Below are 19,914 nucleotides of genomic sequence, written 5' to 3' on the forward strand. Positions count from 1 at the left end.
ATGCAGCCACTTTGTGAGTGGTTTAGTTTTGCATTCTGAAAAGGATAGTTTTCTTCAGAAACCACCTTTTTTCTGGTTGAATCACGTTCTCAGGGATGTTTCAGTGATGGTGAATATTTGTCATTTGAGGGTGTGTTTGAGCTATAGAAACGGCCAGGTGTTATTTGTCATCCAATCTTGTGACTAGGATGGGGCTGTGAATGGACTGGGTGACTTTTTGAATAGAGGCTGTGGCAGCAGAGCAGGTTGGGGGAGGGTAACAAGAGCAAAGGATGCTCGTGCGGCATCCTAGCCCAGCCTGGGGCCATTATGGTGACAGAGGGATTGACAGTTGATTGGCTCTTAGTAATGGAGCCTGCACTTAGGCCCTGTGCTTCCAGTCTTTGCTTGAGAGCTGAGGAAGCCATGGACCAGCCCTTCCCAGCAAGGGCTACCATTAATCAGCCCCTCCTTTCTCCACCCTGCAGGTACTGTGTTTCCCTCAGAGGCGCTCCTGGAGTCAACTGCAGCAGAAGGTAACATCTACTATGGGGGATCCCTGTGGGCTCATTACCCCACTGCACCCCTAGGTTCATCTCTGATCCAGAAGAGGTGCAGAGGGCATAGAAAGTAGTGAGCTGGCGTCATGTGCTCAGGTAGTGTGGATATCACCTTGCACTGTGTATGTGCAACTCTGAGTCAATATGACCACACATGAGCACGTGTTTGTACACTTGTGTGTGCTCTGCAGTTACTTGCTTTGCTGTAAGTGATGTCTCAGTTGATGTTGGAGGGTAGGTGGCACTGCCCCTATTTCATAGACAATGAAGGTCAAGGGATCATCTGCCTGTCCTTCTGAACCTGGATGTGGTGCAGGCAGGCTTCAGTCTCAGCCCCTCAGAGCCTGCTGATGCAATCACCTCATGGACTAGTTCTGATGAGCAGCATCAGGACCACCCCTGTCCTGCGATACAAATAAATACCTTCCTAGGGAGAAGTTTCTCCTCTTTTAAAGGCTAAGGAGGATGGGGGAACTGCTGGTCCTTAAGACATAAATGTTTACCAACATCAAATTGAGGAATAACCCAAGGCATTCTCTTTATTGGGAATTAAATGACAAATAAAAGATACTTAATACTCTCGATGGAAAAGAGAACTTCTCCCGGACCTGACCCAGCAAATCTCAGTTCTGATTTCCTTTGTTCACGCAGTGCCAGGATGTGTGCAGACACCAAGGGGATTTTTAATCCACAAAGAAACCTCCAAGGACACTGTCCCATGGTGTGATCCCCAAAGAGGAGTTTCTGGTTAAACTGTCTACTTTGAGAGCAACTCTGGCATTTGGAGTGTGGGCTGGACTGAGCCCAGGCTACCATGCTGGGGTGTGCCCTTGATAATCCAACTACCAAGTGGGACTGGGCTCCCCAAGGGGGCATCGTCCCCCATGCAGCCGCTTTGTGAGTGGCTTAGTGTTGCATTCTGGAAAGGTTGGTTTGCTTTCAAAACCACCTTTTTCTAGTTGAACCACCTTCTCAGGAATATTCCAGTCATGGTGAATATTTGTCATTTGAGGGTGTGTTTGAGCCATAGACACAGTCAGATGTCTTTTGACATTCAATCTTGTGACTAGCCTGGGGTTGTGAATGGACTGGGTAACCTCTTGAATAGAGACTGTGGCAGCAGAGGAGGTGGGGGTAGGGTAATAATAGTAAAGGATGCTCGTGTGGCATCCTAGCCCAGTCTGGGACCAGTACAATCAATCACAGAGCGATTGGCACATGGTTGGCTTTTAGCAATGGAGGGTGCCCTTAGGCCCTGTGTTTCCAGCCCTTGCTTCAGAGCTGAGGAAGCCATGGACCAACCCTCCCCAGGCAAGGGCTACCATTAATGAGCTCCTCCCTTCTCCACCCTGCAGGTACTGTGTTTCCCTCGGAGGCGCTCCTGGAGGCAACTGCAGCAGAAGGTAACATCTACTATGGGGGATCCCTGTGGGCTCATTACCCCACTGCACCCCTAGGTTCATCTCTGATCCAGAAGAGGTGCAGAGGGCATAGAAAGTAGTGAGCTGGCGTCATGTGCTCAGGTAGTGTGGATGTCACCTTACACTGTGTATGTGCAACTCTGAGTCATATCACCACACATGAGCTCATGTGTATACTTATGAGTGTGCTCTATAGTTTACTTGCTTTGATGTAAGTCATGTCTTAATTGATGTTGGAGGGCAGGTGGTACCGCCCCTTTTCATAGATAGTGCAGGTCAATGGATCATCTGCCTGTCTTTCTGAAGCTGAATGTGGTGGAGGCAGGCTTCAGTCTCAGCCCCCCGGAGTCTGCTGATACAATCACCTCGTAGACTGGTTCTGATGAGCAGCATCGCGACCACCCCTGGCCTAGGATACCAAGTATATATCTTCCTAAGTGGCAGTTTCTCCTCTTTTAAAGGATGAGGAGGATGGAGGGTTTTTTAAATCCACAAAGAAACCTCCAAGGACACTGTCCCATGGTGTGTTCCCCAAAGAGGAGTTTCTGGTTAAACTGTCTACTTTGAGAGTAACTCTGGCATTTGGAGTGTGGGCTGGACTGAGCCCAGGCTACCATGCCTGGGGTGTGCCCTTGATAATCCAGCTACCAAGTGGGACTGGGCTCCCCAAGGGGGCATCGTCCCCCATGCAGTCGCTTTGTGAGTGGCTTAGTGTTGCATTCTGGAAAGGTTGGTTTGCTTTCAAAACCACCTTTTTTCTAGTTGAACCACCTTCTCAGGAATATTCCAGTCATGGTGAATATTTATCATTTGAGGGTGTGTTTGAGCCATAGACACAGTCAGATGTCTTTTGACATTCAATCTTGTGACTAGCCTGGGGTTGTGAATGGACTGGGTAACCTCTTGAATAGAGACTGTGGCAGCAGAGGAGGTGGGGGTAGGGTAATAATAGTAAAGGATGCTCGTGTGGCATCCTAGCCCAGTCTGGGACCAGTACAATCAATCACAGAGCGATTGGCACATGGTTGGCTTTTAGCAATGGAGGGTGCCCTTAGGCCCTGTGTTTCCAGCCCTTGCTTCAGAGCTGAGGAAGCCATGGACCAACCCTCCCCAGGCAAGGGCTACCATTAATGAGCTCCTCCCTTCTCCACCCTGCAGGTACTGTGTTTCCCTCGGAGGCGCTCCTGGAGGCAACTGCAGCAGAAGGTAACATCTACTATGGGGGATCCCTGTGGGCTCATTACCCCACTGCACCCCTAGGTTCATCTCTGATCCAGAAGAGGTGCAGAGGGCATAGAAAGTAGTGAGCTGGCGTCATGTGCTCAGGTAGTGTGGATGTCACCTTACACTGTGTATGTGCAACTCTGAGTCATATCACCACACATGAGCTCATGTGTATACTTATGAGTGTGCTCTATAGTTTACTTGCTTTGATGTAAGTCATGTCTTAATTGATGTTGGAGGGCAGGTGGTACCGCCCCTTTTCATAGATAGTGCAGGTCAATGGATCATCTGCCTGTCTTTCTGAAGCTGAATGTGGTGGAGGCAGGCTTCAGTCTCAGCCCCCCGGAGTCTGCTGATACAATCACCTCGTAGACTGGTTCTGATGAACAGCATCGCGACCACCCCTGGCTAGGATACCAAATATCTTCCTGAGTGGCAGTTTCTCCTCTTTTAAAGGATGAGGAGGATGGAGGGTTTTTTAAATCCACAAAGAAACCTCCAAGGACACTGTCCCATGGTGTGTTCCCCAAAGAGGAGTTTCTGGTTAAACTGTCTACTTTGAGAGTAACTCTGGCATTTGGAGTGTGGGCTGGACTGAGCCCAGGCTACCATGCCTGGGGTGTGCCCTTGATAATCCAGCTACCAAGTGGGACTGGGCTCCCCAAGGGGGCATCGTCCCCCATGCAGCCGCTTTGTGAGTGGCTTAGTGTTGCATTCTGGAAAGGTTGGTTTGCTTTCAAAACCACCTTTTTTCTAGTTGAACCACCTTCTCAGGAATATTCCAGTCATGGTGAATATTTGTCATTTGAGGGTGTGTTTGAGCCATAGACACAGTCAGATGTCTTTTGACATTCAATCTTGTGACTAGCCGGGGGTTGTGAATGGACTGGGTAACCTCTTGAATAGAGACTGTGGCAGCAGAGGAGGTGGGGGTAGGGTAATAATAGTAAAGGATGCTCGTGTGGCATCCTAGCCCAGTCTGGGACCAGTACAATCAATCACAGAGCGATTGGCACATGGTTGGCTTTTAGCAATGGAGGGTGCCCTTAGGCCCTGTGTTTCCAGCCCTTGCTTCAGAGCTGAGGAAGCCATGGACCAACCCTTCCCAAGCAAGGGCTACCATTAATGAGCTCCTCCCTTCTCCACCCTGCAGGTACTGTGTTTCCCTCGGAGGCGCTCCTGGAGGCAACTGCAGCAGAAGGTAACATCTACTATGGGGGATCCCTGTGGGCTCATTACCCCACTGCACCCCTAGGTTCATCTCTGATCCAGAAGAGGTGCAGAGGGCATAGAAAGTAGTGAGCTGGCGTCATGTGCTCAGGTAGTGTGGATGTCACCTTACACTGTGTATGTGCAACTCTGAGTCAATATCACCACACATGAGCTCATGTGTATACTTATGAGTGTGCTCTATAGTTTACTTGCTTTGATGTAAGTCATGTGTTAATTGATGTTGGAGGGCAGGTGGTACCGCCCCTTTTCATAGATAGTGCAGGTCAATGGATCATCTGCCTGTCTTTCTGAAGCTGAATGTGGTGGAGGCAGGCTTCAGTCTCAGCCCCCCGGAGTCTGCTGATACAATCACCTCGTAGACTGGTTCTGATGAACAGCATCGCGACCACCCCTGGCTAGGATACCAAATATCTTCCTGAGTGGCAGTTTCTCCTCTTTTAAAGGATGAGGAGGATGGAGGGTTTTTTAAATCCACAAAGAAACCTCCAAGGACACTGTCCCATGGTGTGTTCCCCAAAGAGGAGTTTCTGGTTAAACTGTCTACTTTGAGAGTAACTCTGGCATTTGGAGTGTGGGCTGGACTGAGCCCAGGCTACCATGCCTGGGGTGTGCCCTTGATAATCCAGCTACCAAGTGGGACTGGGCTCCCCAAGGGGGCATCGTCCCCCATGCAGCCGCTTTGTGAGTGGCTTAGTGTTGCATTCTGGAAAGGTTGGTTTGCTTTCAAAACCACCTTTTTTCTAGTTGAACCACCTTCTCAGGAATATTCCAGTCATGGTGAATATTTGTCATTTGAGGGTGTGTTTGAGCCATAGACACAGTCAGATGTCTTTTGACATTCAATCTTGTGACTAGCCTGGGGTTGTGAATGGACTGGGTAACCTCTTGAATAGAGACTGTGGCAGCAGAGGAGGTGGGGGTAGGGTAATAATAGTAAAGGATGCTCGTGTGGCATCCTAGCCCAGTCTGGGACCAGTACAATCAATCACAGAGCGATTGGCACATGGTTGGCTTTTAGCAATGGAGGGTGCCCTTAGGCCCTGTGTTTCCAGCCCTTGCTTCAGAGCTGAGGAAGCCATGGACCAACCCTCCCCAGGCAAGGGCTACCATTAATGAGCTCCTCCCTTCTCCACCCTGCAGGTACTGTGTTTCCCTCGGAGGCGCTCCTGGAGGCAACTGCAGCAGAAGGTAACATCTACTATGGGGGATCCCTGTGGGCTCATTACCCCACTGCACCCCTAGGTTCATCTCTGATCCAGAAGAGGTGCAGAGGGCATAGAAAGTAGTGAGCTGGCGTCATGTGCTCAGGTAGTGTGGATGTCACCTTACACTGTGTATGTGCAACTCTGAGTCATATCACCACACATGAGCTCATGTGTATACTTATGAGTGTGCTCTATAGTTTACTTGCTTTGATGTAAGTCATGTCTTAATTGATGTTGGAGGGCAGGTGGTACCGCCCCTTTTCATAGATAGTGCAGGTCAATGGATCATCTGCCTGTCTTTCTGAAGCTGAATGTGGTGGAGGCAGGCTTCAGTCTCAGCCCCCCGGAGTCTGCTGATACAATCACCTCGTAGACTGGTTCTGATGAGCAGCATCGCGACCACCCCTGGCCTAGGATACCAAGTATATATCTTCCTAAGTGGCAGTTTCTCCTCTTTTAAAGGATGAGGAGGATGGAGGGTTTTTTAAATCCACAAAGAAACCTCCAAGGACACTGTCCCATGGTGTGTTCCCCAAAGAGGAGTTTCTGGTTAAACTGTCTACTTTGAGAGTAACTCTGGCATTTGGAGTGTGGGCTGGACTGAGCCCAGGCTACCATGCCTGGGGTGTGCCCTTGATAATCCAGCTACCAAGTGGGACTGGGCTCCCCAAGGGGGCATCGTCCCCCATGCAGTCGCTTTGTGAGTGGCTTAGTGTTGCATTCTGGAAAGGTTGGTTTGCTTTCAAAACCACCTTTTTTCTAGTTGAACCACCTTCTCAGGAATATTCCAGTCATGGTGAATATTTATCATTTGAGGGTGTGTTTGAGCCATAGACACAGTCAGATGTCTTTTGACATTCAATCTTGTGACTAGCCTGGGGTTGTGAATGGACTGGGTAACCTCTTGAATAGAGACTGTGGCAGCAGAGGAGGTGGGGGTAGGGTAATAATAGTAAAGGATGCTCGTGTGGCATCCTAGCCCAGTCTGGGACCAGTACAATCAATCACAGAGCGATTGGCACATGGTTGGCTTTTAGCAATGGAGGGTGCCCTTAGGCCCTGTGTTTCCAGCCCTTGCTTCAGAGCTGAGGAAGCCATGGACCAACCCTCCCCAGGCAAGGGCTACCATTAATGAGCTCCTCCCTTCTCCACCCTGCAGGTACTGTGTTTCCCTCGGAGGCGCTCCTGGAGGCAACTGCAGCAGAAGGTAACATCTACTATGGGGGATCCCTGTGGGCTCATTACCCCACTGCACCCCTAGGTTCATCTCTGATCCAGAAGAGGTGCAGAGGGCATAGAAAGTAGTGAGCTGGCGTCATGTGCTCAGGTAGTGTGGATGTCACCTTACACTGTGTATGTGCAACTCTGAGTCATATCACCACACATGAGCTCATGTGTATACTTATGAGTGTGCTCTATAGTTTACTTGCTTTGATGTAAGTCATGTCTTAATTGATGTTGGAGGGCAGGTGGTACCGCCCCTTTTCATAGATAGTGCAGGTCAATGGATCATCTGCCTGTCTTTCTGAAGCTGAATGTGGTGGAGGCAGGCTTCAGTCTCAGCCCCCCGGAGTCTGCTGATACAATCACCTCGTAGACTGGTTCTGATGAACAGCATCGCGACCACCCCTGGCTAGGATACCAAATATCTTCCTGAGTGGCAGTTTCTCCTCTTTTAAAGGATGAGGAGGATGGAGGGTTTTTTAAATCCACAAAGAAACCTCCAAGGACACTGTCCCATGGTGTGTTCCCCAAAGAGGAGTTTCTGGTTAAACTGTCTACTTTGAGAGTAACTCTGGCATTTGGAGTGTGGGCTGGACTGAGCCCAGGCTACCATGCCTGGGGTGTGCCCTTGATAATCCAGCTACCAAGTGGGACTGGGCTCCCCAAGGGGGCATCGTCCCCCATGCAGCCGCTTTGTGAGTGGCTTAGTGTTGCATTCTGGAAAGGTTGGTTTGCTTTCAAAACCACCTTTTTTCTAGTTGAACCACCTTCTCAGGAATATTCCAGTCATGGTGAATATTTGTCATTTGAGGGTGTGTTTGAGCCATAGACACAGTCAGATGTCTTTTGACATTCAATCTTGTGACTAGCCGGGGGTTGTGAATGGACTGGGTAACCTCTTGAATAGAGACTGTGGCAGCAGAGGAGGTGGGGGTAGGGTAATAATAGTAAAGGATGCTCGTGTGGCATCCTAGCCCAGTCTGGGACCAGTACAATCAATCACAGAGCGATTGGCACATGGTTGGCTTTTAGCAATGGAGGGTGCCCTTAGGCCCTGTGTTTCCAGCCCTTGCTTCAGAGCTGAGGAAGCCATGGACCAACCCTTCCCAAGCAAGGGCTACCATTAATGAGCTCCTCCCTTCTCCACCCTGCAGGTACTGTGTTTCCCTCGGAGGCGCTCCTGGAGGCAACTGCAGCAGAAGGTAACATCTACTATGGGGGATCCCTGTGGGCTCATTACCCCACTGCACCCCTAGGTTCATCTCTGATCCAGAAGAGGTGCAGAGGGCATAGAAAGTAGTGAGCTGGCGTCATGTGCTCAGGTAGTGTGGATGTCACCTTACACTGTGTATGTGCAACTCTGAGTCAATATCACCACACATGAGCTCATGTGTATACTTATGAGTGTGCTCTATAGTTTACTTGCTTTGATGTAAGTCATGTGTTAATTGATGTTGGAGGGCAGGTGGTACCGCCCCTTTTCATAGATAGTGCAGGTCAATGGATCATCTGCCTGTCTTTCTGAAGCTGAATGTGGTGGAGGCAGGCTTCAGTCTCAGCCCCCCGGAGTCTGCTGATACAATCACCTCATAGACTGGTTCTGATGAGCAGCATCGCGACCACCCCTGGCCTAGGATACCAAGTATATATCTTCCTGAGTGGCAGTTTCTCCTCTTTTAAAGGATGAGGAGGATGGAGGGTTTTTTAAATCCACAAAGAAACCTCCAAGGACACTGTCCCATGGTGTGTTCCCCAAAGAGGAGTTTCTGGTTAAACTGTCTACTTTGAGAGTAACTCTGGCATTTGGAGTGTGGGCTGGACTGAGCCCAGGCTACCATGCCTGGGGTGTGCCCTTGATAATCCAGCTACCAAGTGGGACTGGGCTCCCCAAGGGGGCATCGTCCCCCATGCAGCCGCTTTGTGAGTGGCTTAGTGTTGCATTCTGGAAAGGTTGGTTTGCTTTCAAAACCACCTTTTTTCTAGTTGAACCACCTTCTCAGGAATATTCCAGTCATGGTGAATATTTGTCATTTGAGGGTGTGTTTGAGCCATAGACACAGTCAGATGTCTTTTGACATTCAATCTTGTGACTAGCCGGGGGTTGTGAATGGACTGGGTAACCTCTTGAATAGAGACTGTGGCAGCAGAGGAGGTGGGGGTAGGGTAATAATAGTAAAGGATGCTCGTGTGGCATCCTAGCCCAGTCTGGGACCAGTACAATCAATCACAGAGCGATTGGCACATGGTTGGCTTTTAGCAATGGAGGGTGCCCTTAGGCCCTGTGTTTCCAGCCCTTGCTTCAGAGCTGAGGAAGCCATGGACCAACCCTCCCCAGGCAAGGGCTACCATTAATGAGCTCCTCCCTTCTCCACCCTGCAGGTACTGTGTTTCCCTCGGAGGCACTCCTGGAGGCAACTGCAGCAGAAGGTAACATCTACTATGGGGGATCCCTGTGGGCTCATTACCCCACTGCACCCCTAGGTTCATCTCTGATCCAGAAGAGGTGCAGAGGGCATAGAAAGTAGTGAGCTGGCGTCATGTGCTCAGGTAGTGTGGATGTCACCTTACACTGTGTATGTGCAACTCTGAGTCAATATCACCACACATGAGCTCATGTGTATACTTATGAGTGTGCTCTATAGTTTACTTGCTTTGATGTAAGTCATGTCTTAATTGATGTTGGAGGGCAGGTGGTACCGCCCCTTTTCATAGATAGTGCAGGTCAATGGATCATCTGCCTGTCTTTCTGAAGCTGAATGTGGTGGAGGCAGGCTTCAGTCTCAGCCCCCCGGAGTCTGCTGATACAATCACCTCGTAGACTGGTTCTGATGAACAGCATCGCGACCACCCCTGGCTAGGATACCAAATATCTTCCTGAGTGGCAGTTTCTCCTCTTTTAAAGGATGAGGAGGATGGAGGGTTTTTTAAATCCACAAAGAAACCTCCAAGGACACTGTCCCATGGTGTGTTCCCCAAAGAGGAGTTTCTGGTTAAACTGTCTACTTTGAGAGTAACTCTGGCATTTGGAGTGTGGGCTGGACTGAGCCCAGGCTACCATGCCTGGGGTGTGCCCTTGATAATCCAGCTACCAAGTGGGACTGGGCTCCCCAAGGGGGCATCGTCCCCCATGCAGCCGCTTTGTGAGTGGCTTAGTGTTGCATTCTGGAAAGGTTGGTTTGCTTTCAAAACCACCTTTTTTCTAGTTGAACCACCTTCTCAGGAATATTCCAGTCATGGTGAATATTTGTCATTTGAGGGTGTGTTTGAGCCATAGACACAGTCAGATGTCTTTTGACATTCAATCTTGTGACTAGCCTGGGGTTGTGAATGGACTGGGTAACCTCTTGAATAGAGACTGTGGCAGCAGAGGAGGTGGGGGTAGGGTAATAATAGTAAAGGATGCTCGTGTGGCATCCTAGCCCAGTCTGGGACCAGTACAATCAATCACAGAGCGATTGGCACATGGTTGGCTTTTAGCAATGGAGGGTGCCCTTAGGCCCTGTGTTTCCAGCCCTTGCTTCAGAGCTGAGGAAGCCATGGACCAACCCTCCCCAGGCAAGGGCTACCATTAATGAGCTCCTCCCTTCTCCACCCTGCAGGTACTGTGTTTCCCTCGGAGGCGCTCCTGGAGGCAACTGCAGCAGAAGGTAACATCTACTATGGGGGATCCCTGTGGGCTCATTACCCCACTGCACCCCTAGGTTCATCTCTGATCCAGAAGAGGTGCAGAGGGCATAGAAAGTAGTGAGCTGGCGTCATGTGCTCAGGTAGTGTGGATGTCACCTTACACTGTGTATGTGCAACTCTGAGTCAATATCACACACATGAGCTCATGTGTATACTTATGAGTGTGCTCTATAGTTTACTTGCTTTGATGTAAGTCATGTCTTAATTGATGTTGGAGGGCAGGTGGTACCGCCCCTTTTCATAGATAGTGCAGGTCAATGGATCATCTGCCTGTCTTTCTGAAGCTGAATGTGGTGGAGGCAGGCTTCAGTCTCAGCCCCCCGGAGTCTGCTGATACAATCACCTTGTAGACTGGTTCTGATGAACAGCATCGCGACCACCCCTGGCCTAGGATACCAAATATCTTCCTGAGTGGCAGTTTCTCCTCTTTTAAAGGATGAGGAGGATGGAGGGTTTTTTAAATCCACAAAGAAACCTCCAAGGACACTGTCCCATGGTGTGTTCCCCAAAGAGGAGTTTCTGGTTAAACTGTCTACTTTGAGAGCAACTCTGGCATTTGGAGTGTGGGGTGGACTGAGCCCAGGCTACCATGCTGGGGTGTGTCCTTGATAATCCAGCTACCAAGTGGGACTGGGCTCCCCAAGGGGGCATCGTCCTCCATGCAGCCGCTTTGTGAGTGGCTTAATGTTGCATTCTGGAAAGGTTGGTTTGCTTTCGAAACTTCCTTTTTTCTAGTTGAACCACCTTCTCAGGAATATTCCAGTCATGGTGAATATTTGTCATTTGAAGGTGTGTTTTGTCATTTGAGGAGGTGGGGATAGGATAATAAGAATAAAGGATGCTCATGTGGCATCCTAGCCAGCCTGGGACCAGTACAATGACAGAGCGATTGGCAAATGGTTGGCTTTTAGCAATGGAGGGTGCCCTTCGGCACTGTGTTTCCAGCCCTTGCTTCAGCGCTGAGGAAGCCATGGACCAACCCTCCCCAAGTGAGGGCTACCATTAATGAGCTCCTCCTTTCTCCACCCTGCAGGTTCTGTGTTTCCCTCAGAGGCGCCCCTGGAGTCAACTGCAGCAGAAGGTAGCATCTACTATGAAGGATCCCTGTGGGCTCATTACCCCACTGCACCCCTAGGTTCATCTCTGATTCAGATAAGGTGCAGAGGGCCTAGAAATAGGGTGCTTAGCTCCCAAGAGGGGCCCTTCCACATAAGGCCTTAGGTCTGAACAGGTATCTCTTGCATCGATCGTGTCTGAGACTGAGGAGGAATCAACTTGAAGATACATCTCCAAGGAGTTCTCAGTGGACTCTTGTTTCTAGAGATTCTGTTATCCTTGCTTGTTGCTCGCTCCTGTGTTCCTCACCCAGCTGTGCTCATCTCTGGCCAGCCTATGGTGCTGGATCTCTGGCTACAGGGCCTTGAGAGGCAGGTGCCTACCTGCTAAACGTAGCCAAATTGCTAGGACAGCATCCTTGCCCTTGCCCTTTCTTTAAGCCCATGTTAGGCCACCCTTGTTTCTTCTTAACAGAGAGAAATCACAATCCTTCAACTCATGGGCATCAGAGGTCATGTACTTCCCCCTTGGGTACCTCCAGTGAGAAATCTGGGAGACATAGTCAATACAGCCTGGGATTCTGGCAGTCTGGGCTTTGGGAAGGGAAGTCACTTCCCATTTCCCATGGGAAACCTTGGCCCTAGGAGAAGCTCAAGGACAATATTCTCACCAAAGCCTCTGCCCTGCCCAGGGTTGGCATGCAGCAGTTGGGAATGCTGATGGTACACGCATCAGGCCCTCCCATTCCTCAGGTCATCTCTTTCCTCTCCCTCTGGCCCATGGGGTAAGGCCTGACTTAACCTCTTTCTCTTTCCTATGATTAAGGACACAGAAGACACTAGAAATGAGGGTGAGACTGGCTTTATTCTGACTTAGCCATGTCCCTTACCAAGATTCCCACATTTTCTTATTTGCAGCAGCTATAAGAGGAGAATCTGTTCCTTCCTCTGGAATGGTTTCCCCTGAGGACCCTGTTACATGTTAAGAACCACATCTTGGCCTGACAAGCCCTTTGGTATAACTGGTCCAGCCAAGGATGGGAGCAAGAGGGTGGAGGGATTTGGCTGATCTGCCTGTCACACAGGATTGCAGATAGGACTTACTCGGAGTTGCTCTTATCAGGAACTCCAGTGTCAGGTGGGAGTCACATTTCTTCTAGATATAGAGACCTCATGTGGAAGCCCAGTGGAGAGCTCAGACAGAAGCTGAGTGCTGTGGCTGCAGTGGGTTAAGGGTAACTCTCAGGTCACTTCCTCTCCAAGCCCCAGTTCTTGTAGGTCAGTTCTTGTAGGTGCCCTGGACAAATTCCAGGGCTCCGGAGCAATTCAAAAACAGAGATTCCAAGCCAGTATCTTACTTACAGGGGAATATTAGAAGCATTTCCACTAGTGTGAAAAACAAGGCAAGTATGTCCTCCATCCCCACTGCTGTTCAATGTCATACTGGAGGTAGTAGCCAATGCAATTAGAGAAGAGAAATCAATTAGAGGCATAATAATGAGAAAAGTTATTTTTGCATCCCTCTCCTGGAGTTCTGTATAGGTTACATGTAGGCATATCAGAATCAGAGTGAGTATGTTGGTACAGAAATATTTCCTCTACAAGCAGCCCTTTAGAATTGAAGAACTCAGTGCCAGACAGGTTTCTTGACTTTCCCAAAGTTACACAGCAAGACAATATCCAGATCAGGAGTGATGGCTTCTCAGCAGATCCTAGTTTACTTTCAGCCCATGAGTGTCCTCAGAGGAGATCTAATTTTATATATATATATTTTTTTAAATTTTGTTTTTCATCTTCTACAATTGGCAAATGCAGAGACTACCACCACAAATACCGAGTCTACTGTTGTGACAGGTAATCAGTAATTTTGAGTCTGTTTCTGCTATGTCATGATGCCAACTATATCCATGGGCTTTACTGTTATTCAGGAAAAGTTTTAGGGAATGGGATGGGAGGGAATGTTGTGAGTACACAGTGACCTGGATCCCAGAGGTCAGCTAGAGTGAAGCTTCCTTCATTGCCCATGCTCCTGGGAGTAGGGAGAAATCAGTCAGAATGTGGCATCTCCAAGAGCCTGTGTGCTTTGGAAGCAGAGACCAGTGGGATCAGTCTCCAGTTCAGAGTGACAACCCAGCTCCCCCATCTCCACAGCTCTGTGCTGACCCCAGCCATCCTGGCCCTGAGGAAGGCTATAAGGCCAGGAAGATCACATGCAAAATGTGCTCCAAGCCAACCTTAGAGCTGCAGATACACATCAGAGCTCCTTCCAGGACATCCTGATGTCATCACGCTGCTCTTCAGTGTGGGATGTTATGTGTCCCCTGTCTGAGTGAATCAGGCAGAGCCCATGGTCTGCTTAGAGAAGGGTCTTGTGTATCTCTAGGCTCCTTCCAGGATGCAGATTAGGTGGAGTCTTTTATTCTCCTCCAGCAGAAGCTCTAAGACTTGGGTTTGGGCCAAGCAGTCACTGTCCTCTTCCCCATGAAGAACTCTAACCTTAAGGCATGTTAGAGCCCAGCCTAGTTAGAGATTCTCTCAAAGATATTTGCCTATGGGAAAGACCCTGAATGCCCTGCAGGCCCTGAGACCTTGTCTCTCAGTAGGAGTGTACAAGAGAAATTCTGTGCCTTCCTCTAGGATCTGATTATGATTTGGCCCTGAGACTGGTGAATGGAGATGGCAGGTGTCAGGGCCGGGTGGAGGTCCTGTATCAAGGCTCCTGGGGCACCGTGTGTGATGACAGCTGGGACACCAATGATGCCAACGTGGTCTGCAGGCAGCTGGGTTGTGGCTGGGCCATGTTAGCTCCAGGAAATGCCTGGTTTGGCCAGGGCTCAGGACCCATTGTCCTGGATGACGTGCGCTGCTCAGGGTACGAGTCCTACCTGTGGAGCTGCCCCCACAATGGCTGGCTCTCCCATAACTGTGGCCATAGTGAAGATGCTGGTGTTATCTGCTCAGGTGGGCATCAAAGATCTCTGGAGGGTCAGGTGTGGTGGCTCACAACTGTAATCCCAGCACTTTGGGAGGATGAGGCAGGCAGATTGCTTGAGCTCAGGTGTTCAAGACCAGTTCTGGGCAAGATGGCAAACCCCGTCTCTATTAAAAAAAGAAAATCACTTGGGCCCATTCTGGGGACAGACTGTATTCAGAGAATATAGTGACAAACAGGTTTCTCACTCCAGGGCCCCCGCCCAAGGCTTTCCTGGTTATCTGGTGGCTCTGGAGTTTAGTTGGGGCAACTGGCCTGTGGGTACAATGCCATGGTCAGCACGGATCCCCAAGCTGCAAGCAGTGCCCCAACATTGGTTTGGAGGTGACTGAGGCACCGGTGTTCAGACACAGGGTCCAGCATGCTGACATCAGAAATAACGAGCTTTTTATTCTGCTCTAGGAACGTCCGCATAACTCATACCCCTGTTTTCCCCGATGCTCCTTCTCAGGGATGGCATGTTTCAGGGACCTGGTTGGTGAAACCTCCCCTCCCCTTGAACACCGTATTACCTTGAGTGCTGTCAGCCACTGACCCAGAGGGAAGGATGCATTTGTAAATAGTTCACTTATGATTGCTGTGAAGAGAGGCAGGGAAGTGGGGTAAGGGTGGGAGGATGTCAGTGAGTCACAAATGGTGGGCTCACATGCGAGCTCAGCGTGGGGAGCAGGGGGACCTCCCAGAGGATCACCAAGAATCCACGTCAAACCTCAGACTCATTGCCGCTCAAGGGTGGAGAGTTAGGGTCTTCATCCACTCATTGCTTAGGGTGGCTGTTTGCTGCTCCCTGGGTGTTGATACTGAGGTTGTTGTGGCCAGTCCCAGGCACCGAAGTGACCTTCATATCCCTGGAGAGTGAGCCGCAGGCACAGAGACGGAGGCAATGCCGGGGACTGTGGGTTCCCTGAGGGACTGAGGGCTTCACGGTGGGCACTGGCAGGGCCCACTTGGTGGACATGTGATGGGCATCAGCTGAGGGTGTGGCTACCCCAAGTCACTTCAACCTTAACTCTAGTTGGAGTCACTGAGTGTTTGGTGTCTAATGTTGCTATTTTTTTCTCATAGCTGCCCAGCCTCAGTCGACGCTCAGGCCAGTTGAGTCCCCAGAATCCTTCCTCGGGATACCCTTTTCTGCTTGGTTACCCCTTCCCCAATCCACAGAGCCTTCCTGCTTCTCTGCAGATACTCTCGGGCATGTTATTTTCACCCCAGCTCTATAACTGAGACCCTAGCATGGTGCTTCTTAAGCACACGTAGGATTCAGCTTCTGCCTTCTCTTCAATCCATCTCAGCTTTCATCATATAGTTCCATGCTGTCCCAATGGAAAACCCTTACAGGTTCAGAAAGAAGCCACCTGTTTAATGAGCTTTGGCCCCTTTATGTTCTGGGCTGACATAACCTTTCTGAGAATTGAGGGTGAGACCCTCTAATGTTCTGTTGAAGGCAAGGTCAGTATAGGCCTGATACCCGCATCTCTCACTACTTGAAAGACCCTTGAAAGACCCCCAGATTCTGCAGGGCCATGTCTGCATTCAGAAGAGGCAGAGGCCATGCTCAGGTGAGAGAGAGGCTAAGAAATGTTTCTGGTGCCTTCACTTACCAGGAAACCTGATATCCCCCGGGTGGGCCCGCTAGTCCCCCGAATATTTTAGCTGCAAGTGTCAAGACTTGGCAGTGGTGTCAGATGAGTCAGACAGTCCATGTGTCAGTGGATGGTGGGGGATGGAGGTGGCGAAGGTTTCCTAATTGAGAAGAGGTCATCCTTGTCTCAGAGAGAGATGGAAGGGCCTGCATGGTGTCCTTTGTCCCTGAATGAGTTCTGTGGGCAGGAGACCTGGGCAGACACATGGGGAGCAAGTGGCTGGACCTGGGAGTGGAATTGTTTTCACAACCATGTCCTAGGAAATGCCCGGTTTGGCCAGGGCTCAGGACCCATTGTCCTGGATGACGTGTGCTGCCTGGTCCAGAGAACTGCTTGTTTTTTACCTTTTTCCCTTCAAATCCAATTGTATCCTTTCTCTTTGTTGCTGTTTACAGACAGTTGGCCTGTCAGGACATCACCTGTACCCACAGAAGGTAAAGAATCCTCTCAACACTCCCTGGGGCTCACTTTCTACCTCTGCATACACTTCGGAGTTCATAGTTCACTTATGATTGCCATGAAGAGAGGTGGGGAAGTAGGCTAAGGGTGGGAGGATGGCAGCAGGTGATAAACAGTTGGCTCAACAGTGAGCTGGGCACTAGGAACAGGAGTAGGACCTCCCAGAAGATCATTAGGAATCATTAGGCTCACGATAGGATAAGGCTCAAGGTGGGCCCCTGCTTCTTCACGTTTCTGTGGGTTGGGTAGGGAGGAAGCTGGAGTCTCTGAAGACCCAGAACTAGATGTGATGTTGGAGAGTGGAGGGTGCTGGTGACCTATCTCCTGTGGGATCCTGTTCCAAGTGGTCAGGAAAGATCCTCATCTGTGTGCTCAGGACAAGCCTTGGGGGTCTCCCTAATCCTACGGGGACCTCATCCCTGCCATCTCTGGTACTTTCCCAGTCAGCCAGACAGGACCATGCTCCTGAATAAGGGAGGGGTCTGGGCCTGCCATCTGCAGCTGAGAAGCTCCATCCTCTGTGTACCCAACTAGATAGTGGGATATCCATTCCTATCACCTCCACTGGGGTCACAGGTGCTTCCCCAGAAGTTGAGCATCCATAGACCTGGGCAGAGTAGGCTGTCAGTGCTACTTTCACTATAATTAAGCCTAATCTCTGGCTTCATTATGCAAAGGTGACTGCCTGCCTGGGTGACTTAGTTCATTAGGAAATGCCCTGAGTGTGGAACTTGCCCTAGATTGTTAGGGGTCTAGGCCTGCCATTTGTAGCTGTGTAGCTCCATCCTGTCTGCCCCCAGAGTGGGGAGTGGGGTGTCCATTCCTGGCCCCTCCTCTGGGATGTCATACATGCTTACCCATAACTTGAGCTTTTATAGACTTGAGTAGAATAGGGCATCACTTTTTCCACTATGACAAAGCTTAACCTCTGGGTATGGTAATCTTCAGTCGTGACTGCGTGTCCTGGTGACATTGGCATTTGTATTCAAACTTGACTACTTTGCCTACTGCTCTGAGTGTTGTACATGCCTTATCCTTGACCTCATCATAGAGATGGATGAAGGGTTCTTGTGTTCCCCTGTAGGACCTGAATCCAGTTTGGCCCTGAGGCTGGTGAATGGAGGTGACAGGTGTCAGGGCCGAGTGGAGGTCCTATACCGAGGCTCCTGGGGCACCGTGTGTGATGACTCCTGGGACACCAGTGACGCCAATGTGGTCTGCAGGCAGCTGGGCTGTGGCTGGGCCACGTCAGCCCCAGGAAATGCCCGGTTTGGCCAGGGCTCAGGACCCATTGTCCTGGATGACGTGCGCTGCTCAGGACAGGAGTCCTACCTGTGGAGCTGCCCCCACAATGGCTGGCTCTCCCACAACTGTCAGCACAGTGAAGACGCTGGTGTCATCTGCTCAGGTGGGTCTCCAAGACCTTGGGCTCCCTCTCTTGGAGTAGATTTTGCTCAAGAAGCAAGATCTCATGATGCTCTGATCTCCTCACTCAGCTTTTTCAACCTTTCCTATATTTCTAATATCTCCTTAGCTCTCTGCTAGGAAACAGCGTGAGTGTTCATTGCCAGGTTTTGAGGAGGTCAGGCAGGACAATGGCCAAAGTGAAATAAGGGTCACACCTTTGTTCACCGAAGCAGCACAAGCAGAGGGAGAAGATGAAAGCGCCAGGTCTTTGCCTTTTAGTGTGGCTGGAAAGGAATAGCTTGGGCAGGTTTGTTCAGCTCAGCTTCTGCTGAGGGCCTCGGGCTACTTGTACTCCTGGCAGAAGAGGATGGGGAACTGGCCTGGGCAGAGGTCACATGGTGAGGGAGGAAGCAAGAGAGGGCAAGAGGGAAGGCCCAGGCTCTTTTCAACCACCAGCTCTTGCTAGGAACTAAGAGAAGAACTCATCCCTCACCAGGAGGGCAGTAAGTTATTCATGAAGGGTGGGTCTCCATGACCCAGACGTGGCGCATCAGGCCTCAACTCTAAACTTGGGGATCCAATTGCAATATGACACTTGGACGTGACAAGCCTCCAAAGTATAGCACTCTGGTTCTCCAGGGTTCCAACTTTCCCCTACTGAAAGATTTTGCATAAGGGTTACGTGGATGAAGCACATATAGGGGATGGGGGAGGGACTGTCTCACTGGAAGGAGCCCAGAACCAAAGGCTCCTGCTAGGAACTGCGGTCTTCTGCTTAGGCCCAATAAGGTGGTGTCTTAATAGAGACACAAGGCTAGGAGTGCAGATCTGTGTCTGTCCGTGTCTGGTCTGGGATTTGGGCACTGTGAGTCCTTGACCACAACTCCCTCCAGAGCACTGCAGTGTTGTGCCTGTGCACCAGTCTGGTGTGGAGTGTGCAGTTCCCATGAGGTCTGCTGGGCAAAGCCTTATTATGAATGCCTGTTGGCTGGGCTGGAAGATCACAGGCAGGACTTTGGCTGGAGTGGCCTCCTCACATTTTTTGACTCAGGGACTGCTAAGATGTGCAAGGGAGAGTGTTGGTTTTGTGTCAACCTGATTACTATTGGCAGACACAAAGTTAATCACTTTGGAGTTGGCAATAGTGGACAGGATCTGCCTAGACACCTTCCAAGGAGCATCTCTGTGGGGATGTGCATGGCAATACCCCTCCCTCTGTGATGGAGACCTAGGGTGGACTGAAGGCATGACCTGTTTAGTTCCTTCCACCTTTGTTCTGGTTTTGCCATCTTCGTAGTGCGTCTGATCTGACCTCCTCTTTCTCACAGCTGCCCAGTCCTGGTCGACGCCCAAGCCAGGTGATTCCCCAGTGTCCTTCCTTGGGATGTCCCTCTTCTTTCTGCACGATTATCCCTTTCTGCACTCCACAGAGCCCTCATTCTTCTCAGAGTGGATACTTCAGGGCATATGATTTTCCCTTGCTCTGTAACTGAGACCCCAGCATGGCACTTCTAAACCAGACCTAGGGTTCAGGAGGCTTCTGTCTTCTGTTCCATTTATCTCAGCTTTCGTGAAGCAGTTTCATATTGTCCCAATGACCAACCCTTAGAGGTTTAGAAAGTGGCCTCATATTTAATTAGCTTTGGTCCTTTTCTATTCAGAGCTGATATGACCTTCCTGAGAATTGAGTGATTGCCAAAGTCTCCTGGGAAGCCAATATCAGTCAATAAATATGACTTCTGCCATGGGCAAGCAATGTCAGTGCAGGCCTAATACCTCCATTCCTCACTCCTTCAAACACCTCAGATTCTGCAGGGCCACATCT

The 19,914-nt window shown here is 50.2% G+C and overlaps 1 protein-coding gene across 50 annotated transcripts in view; it reads left to right on the forward strand.

Moving 5' to 3' along the window:
* The window catches only part of DMBT1 (deleted in malignant brain tumors 1), a 96,714-nt gene that overhangs the window by 20,432 nt on the left and 56,368 nt on the right, over positions 1–19,914 (forward strand). For 16 of the 50 annotated variants that reach the window (XM_077947754.1, XM_077947745.1, XM_077947789.1 and 13 more), the window contains 12 exons: positions 468–515; positions 1,895–1,942; positions 3,119–3,166; positions 4,338–4,385; positions 5,558–5,605; positions 6,782–6,829; positions 8,001–8,048; positions 9,226–9,273; positions 10,446–10,493; positions 11,567–11,614; positions 16,619–16,657; positions 17,767–18,090. In XM_077947754.1, the coding sequence (XP_077803880.1) occupies positions 468–515; positions 1,895–1,942; positions 3,119–3,166; positions 4,338–4,385; positions 5,558–5,605; positions 6,782–6,829; positions 8,001–8,048; positions 9,226–9,273; positions 10,446–10,493; positions 11,567–11,614; positions 16,619–16,657; positions 17,767–18,090 (843 nt within the window). The remainder of the gene's footprint in view (positions 1–467; positions 516–1,894; positions 1,943–3,118; positions 3,167–4,337; positions 4,386–5,557; positions 5,606–6,781; positions 6,830–8,000; positions 8,049–9,225; positions 9,274–10,445; positions 10,494–11,566; positions 11,615–16,618; positions 16,658–17,766; positions 18,091–19,914) is intronic. The other 34 variants (XM_077947762.1, XM_077947751.1, XM_077947769.1 and 31 more) reach the window with 29 other exon arrangements.

Source organism: Macaca mulatta, chromosome 9 (genome assembly GCF_049350105.2).
Source record: "Macaca mulatta isolate MMU2019108-1 chromosome 9, T2T-MMU8v2.0, whole genome shotgun sequence".
Classification (NCBI taxonomy): Eukaryota; Metazoa; Chordata; class Mammalia; order Primates; family Cercopithecidae; genus Macaca; species Macaca mulatta.